At 42.3% G+C, this 18,286-nt stretch overlaps 1 protein-coding gene and 2 long non-coding RNA genes across 5 annotated transcripts in view; 2 read left to right on the forward strand and 1 right to left on the reverse strand.

Annotated features, from left to right (window-relative positions):
- The window catches only part of ssr1 (signal sequence receptor, alpha), a 33,664-nt gene extending 26,133 nt beyond the window's left edge, over nt 1-7,531 (forward strand). The window contains exons 9-10 of one of the 2 annotated variants that reach the window (XM_034192804.1): nt 305-319; nt 5,540-7,531. In XM_034192804.1, coding sequence (XP_034048695.1) covers nt 305-319; nt 5,540-5,607 — 83 coding nt within the window. In that variant the 3' untranslated portion in view covers nt 5,608-7,531. The remainder of the gene's footprint in view (nt 1-304; nt 320-5,539) is intronic. The other variant, XM_034192870.1, reaches the window with a different exon arrangement.
- Nucleotides 34-17,506, reverse strand: LOC117530780. Its single transcript, XR_004566453.1, has 3 exons — nt 16,112-17,506; nt 689-693; nt 34-46 (listed from the first exon to the last, which is right to left on the reverse strand). It is a non-coding gene; the product is annotated as an uncharacterized LOC117530780 (long non-coding RNA).
- Nucleotides 8,948-16,396, forward strand: LOC117530648. Of its 2 annotated transcripts, XR_004566420.1 has the most exons (5): nt 8,948-9,191; nt 9,343-9,428; nt 14,431-14,486; nt 14,912-15,016; nt 15,792-16,396. It is a non-coding gene; the product is annotated as an uncharacterized LOC117530648 (long non-coding RNA). The 2 variants fall into 2 exon arrangements; XR_004566432.1 differs by lacking the exon at nt 9,343-9,428.
- Nucleotides 17,507-18,286: the final 780 nt, after the last annotated feature.

Genomic DNA, 18,286 nt, shown 5'->3' on the forward strand with positions numbered 1-18,286 from the left:
GTTGTCTGCCTCCTTTCTCCTTAATCTCAGCCTTTTTCTGCTTTAACTGCAGGCTGATTTGAGTTTTTACAGTTTTTCCTTCTTATTTTTTTCTCTTTCTCAGTGGTTTTATTGTTGTTGTTGTTGTTGTTTTTTTTTTACTTTTTTAGAACCAGTCATTTTTTTTCCCCCCTCTCCTGAGTGATGTTATTTCTTCTTCTGTTTTGTTTTTCTGAATGAACTTTCTGAGCTTCACTCTGTGTAATGACCTCTGACCCTGTCTGTCTCTCTGGTTTCCTGCTGTCATGTTTTCCTGCGTCTTCAGTGCAGAGTCGTAGAGGTGAGCTTTGCCTGCTGCCTTCACCCCCCTGACCTTTAAACGTAGTTATGATCTCTGTGACCCACATGTCCAGTAATAATTATGAACGTGATCTCCTCTTAACCTTCTGCTCAGAATGAAAGTTAGAACTCAAATCATTCAACAGGGGAAAAAAAAAAAAATAATGGACAGTTTTGGGAATTGATTCATTATTCATGAAGTCCAGTAGTTTGAACTTTAGCTGTGTTCACATTCCAAGCTGGTGTGTGTGTGTATATGTGTGTGTGTGTATATATATATATATATATATATATATATATATATATATATATATATAAATAACACATTATTTCTTTTGCTTGTGATTTTGTGTCTTTTTACATCACTTACAAACTCTGAATGTTAACAGTCCAAATGAAGACAAATCAGTTTTGCGTGACTTCAGCACCTGATGCGTTCTGTTTTCCTCTCACAGTAAAATATTTTAGGGAGTGTGGAAAGTTGATCTTTGTTTATTCTGTAGAATGCGCCGTAGATGTGTCTGTCAACAGCTGGAGTGGCAGAATGAGAAAGTAAAACTGGAATTAAACGACAGAATTACTCACAGCGCGCTCTGGCAAAACCTGTTCAGAAACGCTCATGTTTCAAGCTTTGTACCAGCGTTTGCATGAAAAGGAAGATATCATCTGCTGGGTAGCTCAGGAATTTGCATCCTTTTCAGATTATGAATGTAGCATTGTAAGCTACAATCAGTGCACGGTCTGTATGTGCACGCATGTTGAGAATTTTCAAACTCGCACCCGAACCAGAGTTGCTGATTGAACCCCCCCCCCCCCCCAAAAAAAGTGGTCCACTCTGCCTTCACTGCGCATGCGTCATTTCTGTGCTTCAGCTGTGGTTCACAGACTATCGCCTCATTTCTGCTTCAAACTGCCTCCAGTCATCATCTGTCTCAGCGACAGATATCTGAAGCTTTGGTACAACAATCATTTCCTCATAAACACAGCATTATTTCATCACAAAAGATGGAGGAAGTGATCAGAGCGCCGCAGCCAGACGAGTCACTGATGCTGCATTCACTGCGCTTTGGTCATTTCAAAGCGACACAGATTATCGCCTCGTTTCTGCTTAAAACTGACTTCAGAATGATTTGTGAGGTTATACTTTGTCATCTGATTATTAATAATTACATTCTTCCCTTTGATCACTTTGGGTGTAGAGACTCAGACAAGCTGCTGTGGTCCCAGTTGATGCATGCGCAGTGAAGGCAAGGCGGACCGAGTTTTAGGGGGGCACCCCTCCGGTTGGCGACAGCGGGTTGGCGTGCTCTATAAACAGTCAATTCGAGCAGAGTAGTGGTAGATCTGTAGAATGGAAAAGGGCCTTTAGTTTGCACTTTGCAGTAGTGAAGCTTTGCTTTCTGTAGGTTTTAAGGAAATTTGACCGGAATAAAATAATTTGAAGATTTACGGCCACACCCGTGGTGAGGGTCTTTTTGTCTGTGTTGCTGTGGAAACCGTGCAGATCTCAGAAAGCTTGACTGTTTATAGTGGTGTAGCTTAGTTAAAATTTCCATAACAATTGTGTATTTTGTGATAAAAGCATAGAATTTGGTACGCATGTAGTCAAGGGTGTTCCAAATAATAAAGGATTATTAACCGAACACGAGGTCTGTGTGGGGAAAATATCACTGAGGTGTTGACAGTAGAGACCAATCGAAAAACACCAGGTTCTGATATTCCCGTACAGACCGAGCAAGCGAGGTTAATGATTTGCTTATTACACGGTTATTATAAACACACAAACCTACAGTATCACCCGAATATGAAATCTGGTGACGGTTTTGGGCTCGTAGTCAGACCTGTTCGCTTTCTTCACCTCTGTGAAGAACTTGCTAACAGATAGTCTAGTGGTTAGCTGGTAAGTTTTCAATCTGTATTATTTTATTTTTTATGATGTTTAGATGTTTATGGAGTATGTTCATGTCCCACTTCGTTTTTCTAATCGTGTTTTTACCTTTCTGGGTTATAACGAATCAGATACGCGATCAGGACCGATTGTCATGGTAACTGGTCTGATATGGGAAAATATCAGCCAATCAGAGTGTGCGTAGCTTCGTATCCATATAATAAAATTGGATATTGAGCCATCACAAATTTTCAATATGTCACCCATGATTTTCAAAATGAAAATTGAAAAATTGTAAGTAAATGGACTGCATTTATATAGCGCTTTTCCATCTGCATCAGATGCTCAAAGTGCTTTACAATAATGCCTCACATTCACCCCGATGTCAGGATGCTGCCATACAAGGCGCCCACTACACACCAGGAGAAACTAGGGTTTAAGGACCTTGCCCAAGGGCCCTTAGTGATTTTCCAGTCAGGCTGGGATTTGAACCGAGGATCCTCTGGTCTCAAGCCCAATGCTTTAACCACTAGACCATCACCTCCCCTAAAAATGCTCCAATCATATTGAAAAATATACAATAGCATTTGTCTGATCATAAAGATATAGTTTGGACTATCTGTGACTGAATGTTAGGGGGTAAAAACAGCAAAAACTGTGACAGAGGTCAGTTTTAGTTTATACAGGGGACAAAAGTTAAAGTTGCTCCAACTTTGGTTTAAAAAAAAAAAGTTGACTGTGTTGAATGTTTGGTCTCCAAAATAAAGGTCAAACAAGGTCAATGTCCATTGGATTCTATGACGTGATGTATGTTACCCCGTAACGTGATAAATAAGCATGACACATGGTGCAAACTATTCCTTTTTTAAAACTCTAACTGAAACAAGAATTTGCACCACTTTCTACCAAAATTGGAGTAACTTTAACTTCTGACCCCTGGACAAACTGAAATGGACCTTTGTCAGAGTTTTTGCTGTTTTTACCTCATAATTCCATAGAACAGTCGTAAATAGTCCAAACTATACCTGTTTGGCATCTATATGATCATGCAAATAATGTGGTATATTTTTCATTTTTCAAAATGCTTTTTTTTTTATGCCGCCCCACTCTTAATCTCTGCTGCACCAATAAATTCACAGATTCCGGTTTGATTCCTCCAAAATCAATACTTGTGTTCAGTATTAACAACTGTTAAAGCTAGGGTAGGTAACTCTGTTCAGAAACACTTTTTGTTATATTGGGTGAAATGGTCCGTGTATCTTAACAGTCGTCAATACATTATGTATTCAGAAAAAGGAATGAAAAAAAAACTGTCTGTAGCAGCTGTAGGATCAATAAAACTCGGGCCAGTATAAGCCCCGTGGTCCGCTCTCAAAAAGCCAATCAGATCCCTTCATGTCTAGTTCTTCCTGCTCGCATCACCAGGCTCAATGCCCCCTCTGTCCCTCCCTGCACACTCATTTCATTTCACCAAAGTTTGGTGCAATGGCAGAGGGAATACAGCCGAAACTACCACTTCCACCGGATTGTGCCATGTTGGATTAATCATTTTCTCTGCGAATTGGCCATTGAAAACAGCTGTAATCACTTCCTGAATTACACAGGACCGCTTCAGCCGTTCGTGCGTACCTAACGGGCTGCAGAAAGCATTTTGAGCCATCTAAAAGGGTAATTATTTGTCATGTTTACATTGTCATGGCTTGGTAAAACAGTTGTGTGTTCTTTCCTTTTTTGTGTGCAGCTGTTAAAGTATGTTTATAACAGATTTAACTTCTTGTTATAATCCTTCAGATGAACTGCGCTCTGGTGCGATCCACTGACGTCACCACTCACTCTATTAAATTCTTGACTCCACTTGACAAGGTGAAATGTTCAAAAAAATCTTTCACGCATAAATGTCATCCTATATGGCGCTATGTAATCGCCAACACGATGTTCAGCTCGTCAGGTTGAAAAAAGAAGTGAACAGAGCGAGTGGTGACGTCAGCGGATCGCATCAGAGCGCAGCTTGTATGAACATTATAACAAGAATTTAAGTCTGTTATAAACATACTTTAGCAGCTGCACACAAGAAGGAAAGAACACAACCATGACAATGTAAACATGACAAATTACCTTTTTAGACAGCTCAAAATGCTTTCTGCAGCTTGTCAGGCGCACCCGACTGCTGGAGCGCTCCTCTGTGATTCAGGAAGTGATTACAGCCATTTTAAAGGGCCAATTTGCAGAGAAAATGATTAATCCAACACAAAATAATTATTTTATATACACAGCGTCCAGCACAGAGCGCGTGGCAGCCGGTAGAACAAAGAATGGTGTCCAGCTGTGAACACAGCGGATGGGATCATCATGACGACGTGTGTGCGCTACTGCATGTCAGGTGGCCTCAAGTCCGCTCTCCTTTGCCCCACTGAGTCCCACAGTCAGATGTGTGTTCAAGTTTGTGGGGGTGTGGCTTTGGATGGAGTTCTGATGGGGGAGGGCGTGGAACCTAGAGGAGGTGCTACTTTCAAATCTTGCTAGCTCTCCAGGATTACCAACTCACACTCTCACGAGCACCACTAGCTTATCTTATGGCAAGCTAAAAGTGGACAAGTGGATGCTCTCGTTATGGCTGAACAACTGTCCAGTTTCTGTATATTCTGTGTTAGTACGCGGCCGACGTGCCTGATGAATTCCTATGCAAAAAGTAGTTCACAGATAATTGTGATATATTCCTGAGATCAGTATATCTCATCTAAATCAATTCTAAAATTTACCAGTAATAAAATTATAAAGTTAACTGAAGTTTTAAGAGTGGCTGTAATAAATATTTAAGAAACTTAAAGATTATGAGCAACTTCATCTGTTATTGCTCAAACACATTGTAAACATTGATGCAGACGAGTTCAGAAAGATATGATTGGAATGTTTTGATTTCCATTTATAGTTGGCGATGAAAGACTTGGGTGTTAGTCAGAACAAGAAGCTGCATTGAAAGAGATCTCATCTGGGAAGACACACATTCTGTGCGTCGTTGCTCCAACGAGAGCGGCACGCTGAGCAGTTTTGCAAAAGTAGTCCGGTGAGCGCAATCTGTGGGCGCGAGCTATCCCACAATGCCAAAATAGCAGATGTTGGTCCAATGAGAGCGGCACTCTGAGCAGGGTGCTACCAACTCAAGCTTTAACTGTGTGTCAGTGTTTGTTTCTGGATTTTAATTACATTATCACATTTTTTGTTGTTTAATTTGTCCTAATAGCCCACCATAATGACGTGTAAATATCACAGTCTGGTGTCTGCGTGCACGAACTTGTTTATTGATGGGAGTTTATTTTGTTTGTCTTCTTGCAGACAAAGCGTCTCCCAGACGATCTCCTCGCAAAAGGAACCAGAAACGCTCTGCCGGCTCAGACGAGTGACGGGGGGGCCCTGACGCTGCTGACGTGATCAGCTTTCACCTGCTCGTCTCTGGGGGGAGGGGCTGTGGGGGCGACCCAGAGCGCACGCTGGCCTTTTTCCTCCCACCCCCCGCAAAACTCTACCAGTGCCAAATCCAGTAAAAGGCTTAAACTGTCAAATACAGTCTCACACCTCCGTGAGAGACGACAAAATATAATATACAGCAGCACCCCCCCCCCCCCCCCCCCCCCCCCAAAAAAAACAACAAAAAAACAAAACAAAACACACACACACACTGAGAAAAGGATCATTCTGAGACTGGTAATTTTCCCGTCACTCAATTTTTTTTTTTTTTTTGGTTTGTTTGTTAAAGCCTTTATACATGAATGGCATACCCCCCCCCCAGTTTTATCTATCTTTCACCTGTTATTGCCATCATTTTGCTGTATTAACTCCAGACTTTCTGGACTCGCAGACACTGATTCATCCACTCAACTGTCATTCAAAACCTCAGGCCCCTCCCCAACTTAAACTTTGCTTAGTGATTCCCCCCCAGCTCTTTGTGATATTTTATAAAAACCTACAGATTAAGGATCGAGTCTGTGTGAAATATAAAATTTTATTCTTCTGGAAGAACAAAAAAAAGTGTAATGAAGTGGCTCACGGGAACGTGTACATAAAAGTTGATTTCAAAGCGCAAAAATGTTTTTTCAGAAACTGCTGTTTTAAGTCGGTGCACAGCCTACTGTCAGATGTGTGTACTGCAGTCTTTATTAGGACGGCGTGTAGGTGGAACCACGTCACCGAGGCTCTGAGCTCCTCTGTACGTTATCAAAAATATGTTCCATCATCTGAGCTTTTGCGTCTAAACTTCAGTTTCACGTCACACACTTCCGTGATTTGATCTTGTGTGCGGCTACCTCATACGTTTGTCCACCAGGGGGCAGATTGGCATCAGTGTCCTGTTGGCCCTAGAAGTTCTTCCTCTTCAAACCTTCTGCCACGTTTATTTTTGTTTTCTACTTGTTCTACTTCCAATAAGGTTATACTGCCCCTTGTGGTTGACACTGTTAGTTCAAACACAGCGAACTACAAGGTGACATGCAATTAAAAAAAAAAAAAAAAGTGCCTTAATTCTGTCATCAGCTATTTAATGTAACATGTCACACATTAATGATGGAAAGACAGAGCAGATTGGTTAATTGTTCTCTTTTTTCTTTCTTTTTTTTGCATCGTAATGTTAACTAATAATCTTGAGGAGCTGAATGAATCTAATGCAGGCATTATAATTACCTCTTTCTTCTTTAAACTCTGTCTCATAGTTTAGGCAGTAAGCAGCACAGCGCCACCTTGCTGTGAACTCTCTGGCTCAGTGGCAGATGACAAAGTGAGGAATTGATTAAATTTGTGCTAACAGCAGCTTACCTCAGTCTCCAAACCTTCAATATATGACTTTTTAATTCTTTTTTTGTTGTTTGCCTGAGCAGCTTCGAAATCAGAACTAATCTGTAAGTGACTGAAATCAGGATTAGTTTGAAGCATGTTGTGAGACTGGCTGAAGCACTGGTGCGTTTAAAAAGAAAAACGCACTAAATTTTGATGAGCAAAATTGTCATTTGAGTGGCAGAAGGGTTTGTGTAGTTTCCTTATTGTACCACTAGGGGGCTTTGGTAGCTTGTTCTGTGGAATCGCGAAGCGTCCTGCTGTTTCATGAAGCAGTGAACTCTCCAGGCTTCAGTGTGTTGTGGCTGCATGTTGGAGCAGAAGATGCTGTGGAGGATCTCATTGGTCGGCTCACACGGGCCAAACACTGTGGCCTGGCTCCAGGTTCTGTGCAGTCTGCAGTACCACAACCACCAGAGAACTGATTTTTGTCACCATGAATACCAGTTTGCATCTTGATTAATTTTTAATTGTGCAGGAGAAATAAATGATTTGCTCTCAGACCTGCTGTGGATTCTTTGCCCGCTGTCCCGCGACCTTTGATTTATTGTTGGACACTATTAAATGGTAAATGGACTGCATTTATATAGCGCTTTTCCATCTGCATCAGACACTCACAGCACTTTACAATAATGCCTCACTTTCACCACAATGCCAGTGGTGTTTATTATAAGTTTTTAATTTAATCTTTAAATAGCTTAGTCCAACTGAGATCAAAAAAGGGAGACCTGGGCAACTAAAAAGTGTCCAATCCACCTAACCTGCATGTCTTTAAATGTGGGAGGAAACCCACACAAACATGGGGAGAACATGCAAATTCCACACAGAAAGACCCCAGGTGGGAATCAAACACACAACCTTACTTTGAGGCAGCAGTGCTAACCACTAATCCACTGTGCTGCCAGTAGCTGTGTTGACACTTGTTTCTTCAAAAAATGTTTCTTTTGAGGAAAAATGAAAACATCCTGCTGGGAGCATGCACTGATGATGTGTGAACCATCGTGGATCCTGGATGACAACCACCCAGGCAGGTGTCCAGTCCGTTCCCCACCTAACAGTGAAATGTGGGTGTGTCTATGACATTCTGTATCTGCTTGGGTCCCTAACGCCATCCTAACCAATAGTCCCTCACAGTGCAAGTCATCCTCGTCCAAGTCTCCCTGAGGAACTGTTCCTTGGACAGTTACTCAAGCGGTACCCAAGGATCCCACGGAGACCAAGCACCAAAGAGATCCAGCCCTCATGTTAGATCACTGTTGGCATCCCAGGTGTCTTCTGATCTCAAAGGCCGAGGACATAGAGACATGAAGGTCTCAAGTTTTTACACTGACCACACACAGAAACACATCTGCTGAGTCCAAAAATCTCTATGAAAACCTGGATCTGTACCCAGGACACTCACAAACCCAGACACTCCCACTCATCAGCCTCTCAAGTGTTGCAGTCAGGATGGTCATGGGTTCAGCAGAGATGACTTTGTCCGCGAGGGAAGAGGTCCATAAACAGTTCCTCGCCATCAAAGCAGTTGGTTCCTGTAACCTGAACCCAGCACCCAGTCCACACAAGTGCTGGGTGGGAGGACGCTGGAGCACACGGGGAGAACATGCAAACTCCAGACAGAAAGGCCACAGGTGGGAATCGATCCCATGACCTGTTGCCACTCAAGAAATATCACACAGCTTTATTAAAAAAAGTTATTGCTCTAGATGTCAGATTATGTTTCATAAGAATCTGCATTATTTCTTGAGAAACTCAAAATAATGTTGAAAATTCCTGGTGTTGCAATGTTAAAGAAAAAGGGGATTTATGGATCTGCTGCTTTCACTGGATCTGGTTAAAAGGTTTATTTCCTCTTTGGCTACAAATCAGGTGTGTGCGTGTGCGCGATCCCGCTGGCATCTTGGTACCTGAGTGCAGAATGTAAAAGAAGGAAGTGGCACAAGACGATTGCATTTTTTCCACAGATGAAGATTAAAGAACACGGCGTGAATGAAATACCATTTCCTTTTTTTTCCCCCAGCTGGACTGTAATGTGTGAAAGTTCAGGAAGTGCTTGAAGAGAAGGCTGGCCAACAATCAAAGGTACAAAGTTCCTGTTTGGTTATTGTGCACTCAGGAGAAGAAGGGAGCGGCTGAGGAGCGAGGACACAGGCGACACCAGGTCAGTGCTAAACTTCTCAAGAAATACTCTCATTCAAACTTGACTTCAGTGGCTGTGATTGGAGAGACTGTCGGTGGTGGCAGAGTGGAACAGAGATGAACTGGTACCAAAACCAGGCACTGACTTGTTTTTTTTGTTTGTTTGTTTACAGATAGGGCCCATTTTCAAAGCCACCACTCGGAGCTGCACAGTTAATGGCCTTGATATCTGCCTGCGCCATTATATACTGACCAAAAGGTGTGAATGAAATAAATAAATGTGCACAGTTTGCTGTGCACTCAGCACCATTAAAGTTCAGACTTTCAACCCTCCGCTGGAAGTCGCGGACTTTCTCCGTGTTTGACAAAAAATGATAAATGTCTATGGATTTTGATGCATTTTCTGCTATTTTGTTTATGATTTCTTCGTTTTTTTCGCGGGAGGAATCCCCCCCCCCCCCAATGCGCACGTGGGTCAAACAGCTGTTGGTCGCGTCCTCACAGCTGGAGTCTATAAAATCATGTGCATATAAAATAGTAGGTTTCATGAAAATATGATCTCGGAGTTGATCAATGTGTGAACTGCAGACTTTTTTCCCCCTGATGGCGTCACCGAGCGTCAGCGACCCGTGCACGTGTTTATTAAAGTTGTAAAACTGCGAAAAAGTACGATTCAGGAAAAACTATAATGTCATCCAGGTTTAAAATTTCAAGGAGATTTGAGGATGAAAACAGTTCAGAATAAACTGCTGCTCACAATAAAGTTGTTATTAAAGGGGACATATTGTGTCAAACTGCAACAAGTTGAGTTGTAAAGTTGAGTTAACATCCAAAACTTGGAAGAGCTCTTGATGTTAAAGAGAGGTAGCAAGTGACATAACTCAACGCAGCTGCAATGTTTTAGAATGAAATAGGTTTACTCTGCCTCTTATTTTATCATTTATTTGAGGATTAATGTTAAACATCTCCAAAGTCACAAAATTCTGAGTGTTTCCTTTCAGCCTTGTGAGATATGTAACCCTCCAATGATTTAATCTTACCACAGATTAATAACACCACAGTGGAGTTGAAAAGAGTTAAATGTGCTAAAGTTGAGACAGCTTGAATTCAAGAGGTTTAACAAAAATATCATATTAAGAGTTTAGGCGTTTGCAGCGCTATGTTCCTCCAGTCACAGCCAGGGGAGCCTACTGCTTTTTCAGAGGTGTCTGGGTGTCTTGGTGGCTTCCCTCACTAGTCTCCTTGTTGCACACAATCACCTAGTTAATAAGAACTGTTTACTCAAGTTAGATTTGCCACTCTGTCAGAAATAAAGTGCAGAACACATTCAGTGGCTTGGAAATGTTCATGTATCCATCCCAGTGCAACAACCAAAAAAAAAAAAAAAAAAAGATGCAAAGGAAAAAGTTAAAGATAAACAAAAAAATAAAGCAAGAACAACTTTAAGTTTGATAATCTAATATTTGCCACAGCAGAGCTGAAGATGCTGCGATTTTCTTTGAGAGTGACTATCCATGAAGCCAGAGGACACACACCAATTAGCTAAACTGCAGGATTGTCTTACAGACATAAGGACATGGATGACCTCTAATTTCCTGCTTTTAAACTCAGATAAAACTGAAGTTATTGTACTTGGCCCCACAAATCTTAGAAACATGGTGTCTAACCAGATCCTTACTCTGGATGGCATTACCCTGACCTCTAGTAATACTGTGAGAAATCTTGGAGTCATTTTTGATCAGGATATGTCATTCAAAGTGCATATTAAACAAATATGTAGGACTGCTTTTTTGCATTTACGCAATATCTCTAAAATTAGAAAGGTCTTGTCTCAGAGTGATGCTGAAAAACTAATTCATGCATTTATTTCCTCTAGGCTGGACTATTGTAATTCATTATTATCAGGTTGTCCTAAAAGTTCCCTGAAAAGCCTTCAGTTAATTCAAAATGCTGCAGCTAGAGTACTGACGGGGACTAGAAGGAGAGAGCATATCTCACCCATATTGGCCTCTCTTCATTGGCTTCTTGTTAATTCTAGAATAGAATTTAAAATTCTTCTTCTTACTTATAAGGTTTTGAATAATCAGGTCCCATCTTATCTTAGGGACCTCGTAGTACCATATCACCCCAATAGAGCGCTTCGCTCTCAGACTGCGGGCTTACTTGTAGTTCCTAGGGTTTGTAAGAGTAGAATGGGAGGCAGAGCCTTCAGCTTTCAGGCTCCTCTCCTGTGGAACCAGCTCCCAATTCAGATCAGGGAGACAGATACCCTCTCTACTTTTAAGATTAGGCTTAAAACTTTCCTTTTTGCTAAAGCTTATAGTTAGGGCTGGATCAGGTGACCCTGAACCATCCCTTAGTTATGCTGCTATAGACTTAGACTGCTGGGGGGTTCCCATGATGCACTGAGTGTTTCTTTCTCTTTTTGCTCTGTATGCACCACTCTGCATTTAATCATTAGTGATTGATCTCTGCTCCCCTCCACAGCATGTCTTTTTCCTGGTTCTCTCCCTCAGCCCCAACCAGTCCCAGCAGAAGACTGCCCCTCCCTGAGCCTGGTTCTGCTGGAGGTTTCTTCCTGTTAAAAGGGAGTTTTTCCTTCCCACTGTAGCCAAGTTCTTGCTCACAGGGGGTCGTTTTGACCGTTGGGGTTTTACGTAATTATTGTATGGCCTTGCCTTACAATATAAAGCGCCTTGGGGCAACTGTTTATTGTGATTTGGCGCTATATAAATAAAATTGATTGAATTGATTGATTGATTGACAAGGATGGACAAGATTAGGAGTGAACATATCAGAGGGACAGCTCAGGTAGGACAGTTTGGAGACAGTCAGAGAGGTGAGATTGAGATGGTTTGAACAGGTACAGAGGAGGGACCCAGGGTATATAGGGAGAAGGATGCTGAGGATGGAGCCACCAGGCAGGAGGAGAAGAGGGAGGACAAAGAGGAGGTTTATGGATGTGCTGAGGGAGGACATGCAGGTGGTTGGAGAGACAGAGGAAGACACAGGGGACAGAGTGAGATGGAGACAGATGATCTGCTGTGACGCCCCCTAATGGGAGCAGCTAAAGGAAGAAGAAGAAGAATCTAAGAAATTGCCACAATTTCTTAGTCATTATCTTCCACTGATTCTATACATCCAAGGATGCTTCTCCTTCAGTTATGATGCAGTGACTGGAGCCTTCAGCCAGGAGGTTGTCATCAGATGGTTAAGAACGATCATAAAGAGTTTCGACTCAGAACCGTAATGCCCTCCTGTTGGCGGCTCATTGGTGGTGGACGGGCACTACTCACGCCTTCCTGCTCCACATCCAACAACGGGCTCTCTCTGCTGTGTCCCCCAGGATTTCTCCCACTCCCTGTCAGACCTGCAGCTGTCAAGAATGTCCAGGCTGACTGGGCTTTGAGGCCTCTCCGTGCTACGTCAACTGGGCACAACCACGTTTGCCAGCCTGTATCCCTGCAAACCTGCACCGGGTCTTTGTAGCTCTCAGGTTTCCTCTCACATGCCTCCTCACACTCATCTTCCCACAGATGGCGCAGTGAGCTCCACCAGCATGGCCTTCTTCTCTTCCATAGAGAACTGGTCTTAAGGCGGTGTGGAAGAATCTGGAAACTGGAGTTTTAAACTTTCATGCTTGTCCTGACTGCAGGAGACTTGCTCTGGTTTTACTGGGTCCTGGTGGTTTTGCTACCTCCTTGTTTCCTGGTTGTCTCCTGCTCTAAGATGTCAGTGAGTATGGTCAGTACTTTGTCATGGCACCAGCTGTATCTGTCGTGGGTCAGAGAGGTCTTACATCTTGTCAGGATGTGTGCCATGCCTCCCTTTTGGCCACAGAGCATACGCCGTGTGTGCAGGTCCACGGGGTTGTTGGAAGGTGTCACAGATGGCCCTCAACAGGAACGATAACTGGAATGGCTCCACCTTCCACAGGTCAGACTATGTCAGCTTCCTCTTGTGGAGATCCTGCTGTGTCCAGGCTCCCTAGAACCCTGGCAAATAATAATAATTCAATCAATCAATCAATTTTATTTATATAGCGCCAAATCACAACAAACAGTTGCCCCAAGGCGCTTTATATTGTAAGGCAAGGCCATACAATAATTACATAAAAACCCCAACGGTCAAAACGACCCCCTGTGAGCAAGCACTTGGCAACAGTGGGAAGGAAAAACTCCCTTTTAACAGGAAGAAACCTCCAGCAGAACCAGGCTCAGGGAGGGGCAGTCTTCTGCTGGGACTGGTTGGGGCTGAGGGAGAGAACCAGGAAAAAGACATGCTGTGGAGGGGAGCAGAGATCGATCACTAATGATTAAATGCAGAGTGGTGCATACAGAGCAAAAAGAGAAAGAAACACTCAGTGCATCATGGGAACCCCCCAGCAGTCTAAGTCTATAGCAGCATAACTAAGGGATGGTTCAGGGTCACCTGATCCAGCCCTAACTATAAGCTTGAGCAAAAAGGAAAGTTTTAAGCCTAATCTTAAAAGTAGAGAGGGTGTCTGTCTCCCTGATCTGAATTGGGAGCTGGTTCCACAGGAGAGGAGCCTGAAAGCTGAAGGCTCTGCCTCCCATTCTACTCTTACAAACCCTAGGAACTACAAGTAAGCCTGCAGTCTGAGAGCGAAGCACTCTATTGGGGTGATATGGTACTACGAGGTCCCTAAGATAAGGACCTGATTATTCAAAACCTTATAAGTAAGAAGAAGAATTTTAAATTCTATTCTAGAATTAACAGGAAGCCAATGAAGAATAAATGTGTCTCCTGGAGGCAGTTCTGAAAAACTAAGGGACCATGCAGGACGGAGGCTAGTGAGGGAAGCCACCAAGACACTCAGACAACCCTCAAGAAGTTATAGGCTTCTGTGGCTGCGACTGGAGAAATTGTGCAGAGTGCAAGCTTTGAATTTTGTATCAGTCGGTGTGCAGCTTCACGGTGAAACGGCACAGAGACGGATTTCCTTAAAAAGATGTGAAATTTCAGCTACAGTTTGCCAGAAGGCACATAAGAGATGCAAACCTGGACTTGATCTGTTTTGTTCTCTGCTCCATTTCCTGATGAGGCTGTGAGCGCCGGTGCAACAGACAAAAGTTGCGCTTTACACAATTTCTGCTTAGGTGACTTAAAAACAGTTTTAATGTTAAGTTCAATGTTTGTTATTCAAAAAGTTAAATTAGAAAGACTTAAATACTAAATTACCATGAATGTATTACAAGTGATGATTGTATTAATAACGTCCATTTTTTTTTCTCTTTCAGATGAACTGGAGACTCAGAATGAATCTGACAGACGGATACAAGGAAGGAAACTGGAGGTCAGACCACACAGCACATACACCAATCTGAAAATTTCTGTGACATCACTGGCTTTGAACCTACCCAGAAGGCTAAGCGGCTCCAGAAATCAGTTGATATCACTGATCTGAATACTTACGATCTCTTGCTCTCTCAGCGTGTGTAGCTCATAGCCTAGAGCGCCCCCTACAGCATGACCCAAACGCAGCCTTTTTCCGGCAAAATATGCCATATTCACCATTGTTGTCATGACAACCAGGACTGACTGAGTGACAGGTGTTTTTTGTCCTCGTGTCACTGACGTCCAAACTGAATCCAGACGGCTTTAAACAAACACATTTAAGTGATTATAGCTTATTTATTGGAAAGATGGACTGTGTGACTGCCGAGAAGGTTTGTGATGAAATAATCCAAATATTTTAAGAATCTCTCTGAACTCTTTCAGACATTACGGATGGATCCACGGGGCGGAGCCTCCGGCCATATTTGTGGCACGTGATATTGATGAAGTGATCGATCTTTACTTGAAGAAAGAACTTCCAGCTGTAAAGTAAGACAACACACACACACACACACACACACACACACACACACACACACACACACACACACACACACACACACACACACACACACACACACACACACACACACCAGCGAGCAACATTAGAAACATAATGACAGAAGTAAAGGGGAATCAAACTAACAACCTCCAGTCAAACCTCAGCTGCAGCTATTCAAATATCTGAAGCAACTTTTGGTTTAAAAAGTTTCAAAAGTTTTTAAAAATGTCAGTCATGATGTTAGTGCACAACCTGGTGGCAGAAACATGTACTGCAACGTTTAATCTCCACCAGTGGGGTCACATTTTCTGTTTGTCACCAGCAAAAAGCCAAAACCTCACAGACTGGTTTTCATGAAACTCACTAGAGGACTGTGGACGTCTCAGAACCTGTTTAATTTTGTTTGGGATTTGAATCTGAGCGGGTCGGTGAGGTGGTATCAAACATGTCATGAAATACTGCATGAACCTCAGTTTTAAAAACAGTCCTTCTGGGTAAAGGTTTGGAACGTGAGCCTGGCAGAGGACTGCGCTCGGCTGAGTGCCGCTCTAGTTGAAAATCAATCTCTTAAATCGCTAATGTTTCGAATCCTGAGGTTTGAAACATGTTCCGAATGGATCCATAGTGTGTCAGTGTGTTTAAATACAGTCTAATTGGGTAAATTTTACCTTAAATTTTTAAATTTGAAAAAAAAAATCACTTGTTCACAAAATAAATTTCTAGAGTTTTGGACAAAATGCTGATTGTGGACTTGAATTTCAGGTTTTTGTGCGTGAGGACGAGGAGTAAGGGTTACCCTCCAACCTTCTGATTGCCACCTGTGGAATCACTCAGCGATCACATGATGCTGAGGGGTCACCGGGGTTATCAGTAAATAATGAAATTTGTTCCATTGGTCGTGACCTCCATCTCTAAGGAGTCACGAATCCCTGAGGAGCTTCATTAAAGGATTCATCCGTTGGACTCCATCAGATGCTGCAGACAGTGTTCTTCTTCAGTCTGGCTGTTGGATCCGTTTAAAGAAGTTGGAGTTGTGTCATAAACAAACAGCCTGTGATTCAAACACGTTAATGTAAATGAACTTAGATTTAAATGTTTCGTTTGTGATCTTTGAGTTGGGAATCAGAAACAGAAAAGTTACAAAGAAGACTAGAAGGAATCTGAATGAATGAATGAACACTGCTTCATGTTTCGTTAGAGTCTTGTTTTTCACAAAGCTTTTCTTGAGTTTGACTTCGCCCTCTCAGGAATTATGTCAGTTAAAAAAAAATTCTTTGGGGGCATTTGGGGTCATTTCACTTTTGACAAGAAAGCCATAACTGGTAAATAACTTTTTCCCATCATCTCGTCTGGAAATACAAAAGACAGAGGAAAGAAAGGCTCACTTTGTGAAAAACTTTTAAATGACATCCTTAAACAAATTTTCTGATTCATTTCAAATAAAAGTCAATTTAAAAATGTCAGGAGTGTGAGACGGGTTGCACCTGGAAAAGCCAAAGCTTGTAGAGACCAATACACCGTTAAGTACAGGAAGCGAACAAATTCATATATAGACGATATAAATATACAAGTCAACATGGAAAAAAAATTAATACATATATTAAATATAAAATATTAACTGTATGTGAATTTTAGAATTCTGATTTCCATCCGTGTTCCAGTTATTGGCTTTACACTCATTTTCACAGGTCTAAGCTATTATTTGATCATTTAATTTAGCGTTAATAAATGATCAGTTTTTATTTAGTGTTAATCAGAATTCAGAATTAACATACTGATGAAAAACTACTCACTTTTTTGTGTGGATTTTCTTTTTTTGTTGTTGTAATTTTTGGGTTCCTTGGATGTCATCAGTAAGGTCCCCTTCACACACAGTGCGAATACGTACAACTCAGGGCAGCTCACGGCGGTAGAGCTTCTATGAGCGCACCCTGAAACATCGTGTCGACGGGCAGGTGTGCACGATGCAGGTGCGACGGTTCGTGCACGTGATGGTGGCTTTTGAGCAGGAACACAGTGCGAGCTGCTGCAGCTGCTCACAATGTGTTCCATGGGACGAGCTGCACCACATCTCACCGCTGATGTGGAGGAAAATAAAATAAAAACCAGCTGAATAATTAGTGAATATCACTGGGTTGATATAAATAATACATAAAATGGGACACAATACAGGCGCCTGGGGTTAAAGACCCATGGTTAATATGTGTGTGTGTGTGTATATATATATATATATATATATATATATATACTCGTGTGTGTGTGTATATATAAAAAACACTCACACTGATATGTGACTGAAAGTGGAGTATTTGTCATGCTGTTGGCTTGTCCTGGTCCTGTGGTGCACCTCTTACAGTCCTCACGGCCCAACACGCGTGTCCTGTCAGACGTGACATTCAGTTCACCAGCTGCGTGTCCACATGAACTGACGGTCCACTTTTATGTTTTTATGTAGTTCCACACAAGCACACACACGCACATGTCCGTAAAAACAAGGGAGGTGTGCTGCAGCTGTGACGTCCAGAACTGCAGATCTCCCAACAGCTGTGGGCAGCCAGCCACGCCCCCTGTCCTGTCAGCGCACAGACCAAGATGTCACTCTGTGATCAGATGAGAGTGTGATCACATGTGTTGTGGGGGGAGCCGACACTCTGGGACGCCACATGTGCAACTTCACAGTCATGGGGCACTTAGACAAATTTCACATCCAGCTTGACAGTGATTGTCTGCTGACTGTTGTCATGTTAATAGCGTGAATGGCCACACATTTTCTAGGTGCCAAATGAGCAGTGTTAGATGTTTGTGTGTGTCAGCTGGAATTTGGCCGACACCTCCTGCGAGATGATTTGATGAGCTCGTCCAGCGCACGCTCTGTCTTTCAGCCTCTGGTGTGCACAAATAGTTATAGCAACAGGTATACGAGGCAGCTACGATTTTACACGTTTTACACATGATTCCTGCTTCATGTGCACTTTATGCACAAATCAAACAAATTTGCACGATGTGTGAAGGGGCCCTAACATTTTGTTCACGTTCGTTAATTCTCTGTGTAGGTTGCTGGTCAAACTGTGCTTTTATGTTTTTAAATTATTGTTTATCTATTGCAGATTCTGTCTCGCAACAAAAGAAATATGTGCAAAAATAAGAGATTATTTTAGTTTTTTTTTTTTGTTGATATTTCACATTCCTGTCCCCCCCCCCCCCTTAAAAAAACAAAGGAAAAACAAAAAGCTTTTTCCCTACTCTTATGTGAGAAT

The sequence above is a fragment of the Thalassophryne amazonica genome, chromosome 1 (assembly GCF_902500255.1).
Source record: "Thalassophryne amazonica chromosome 1, fThaAma1.1, whole genome shotgun sequence".
NCBI lineage: Eukaryota > Metazoa > Chordata > Actinopteri > Batrachoidiformes > Batrachoididae > Thalassophryne > Thalassophryne amazonica.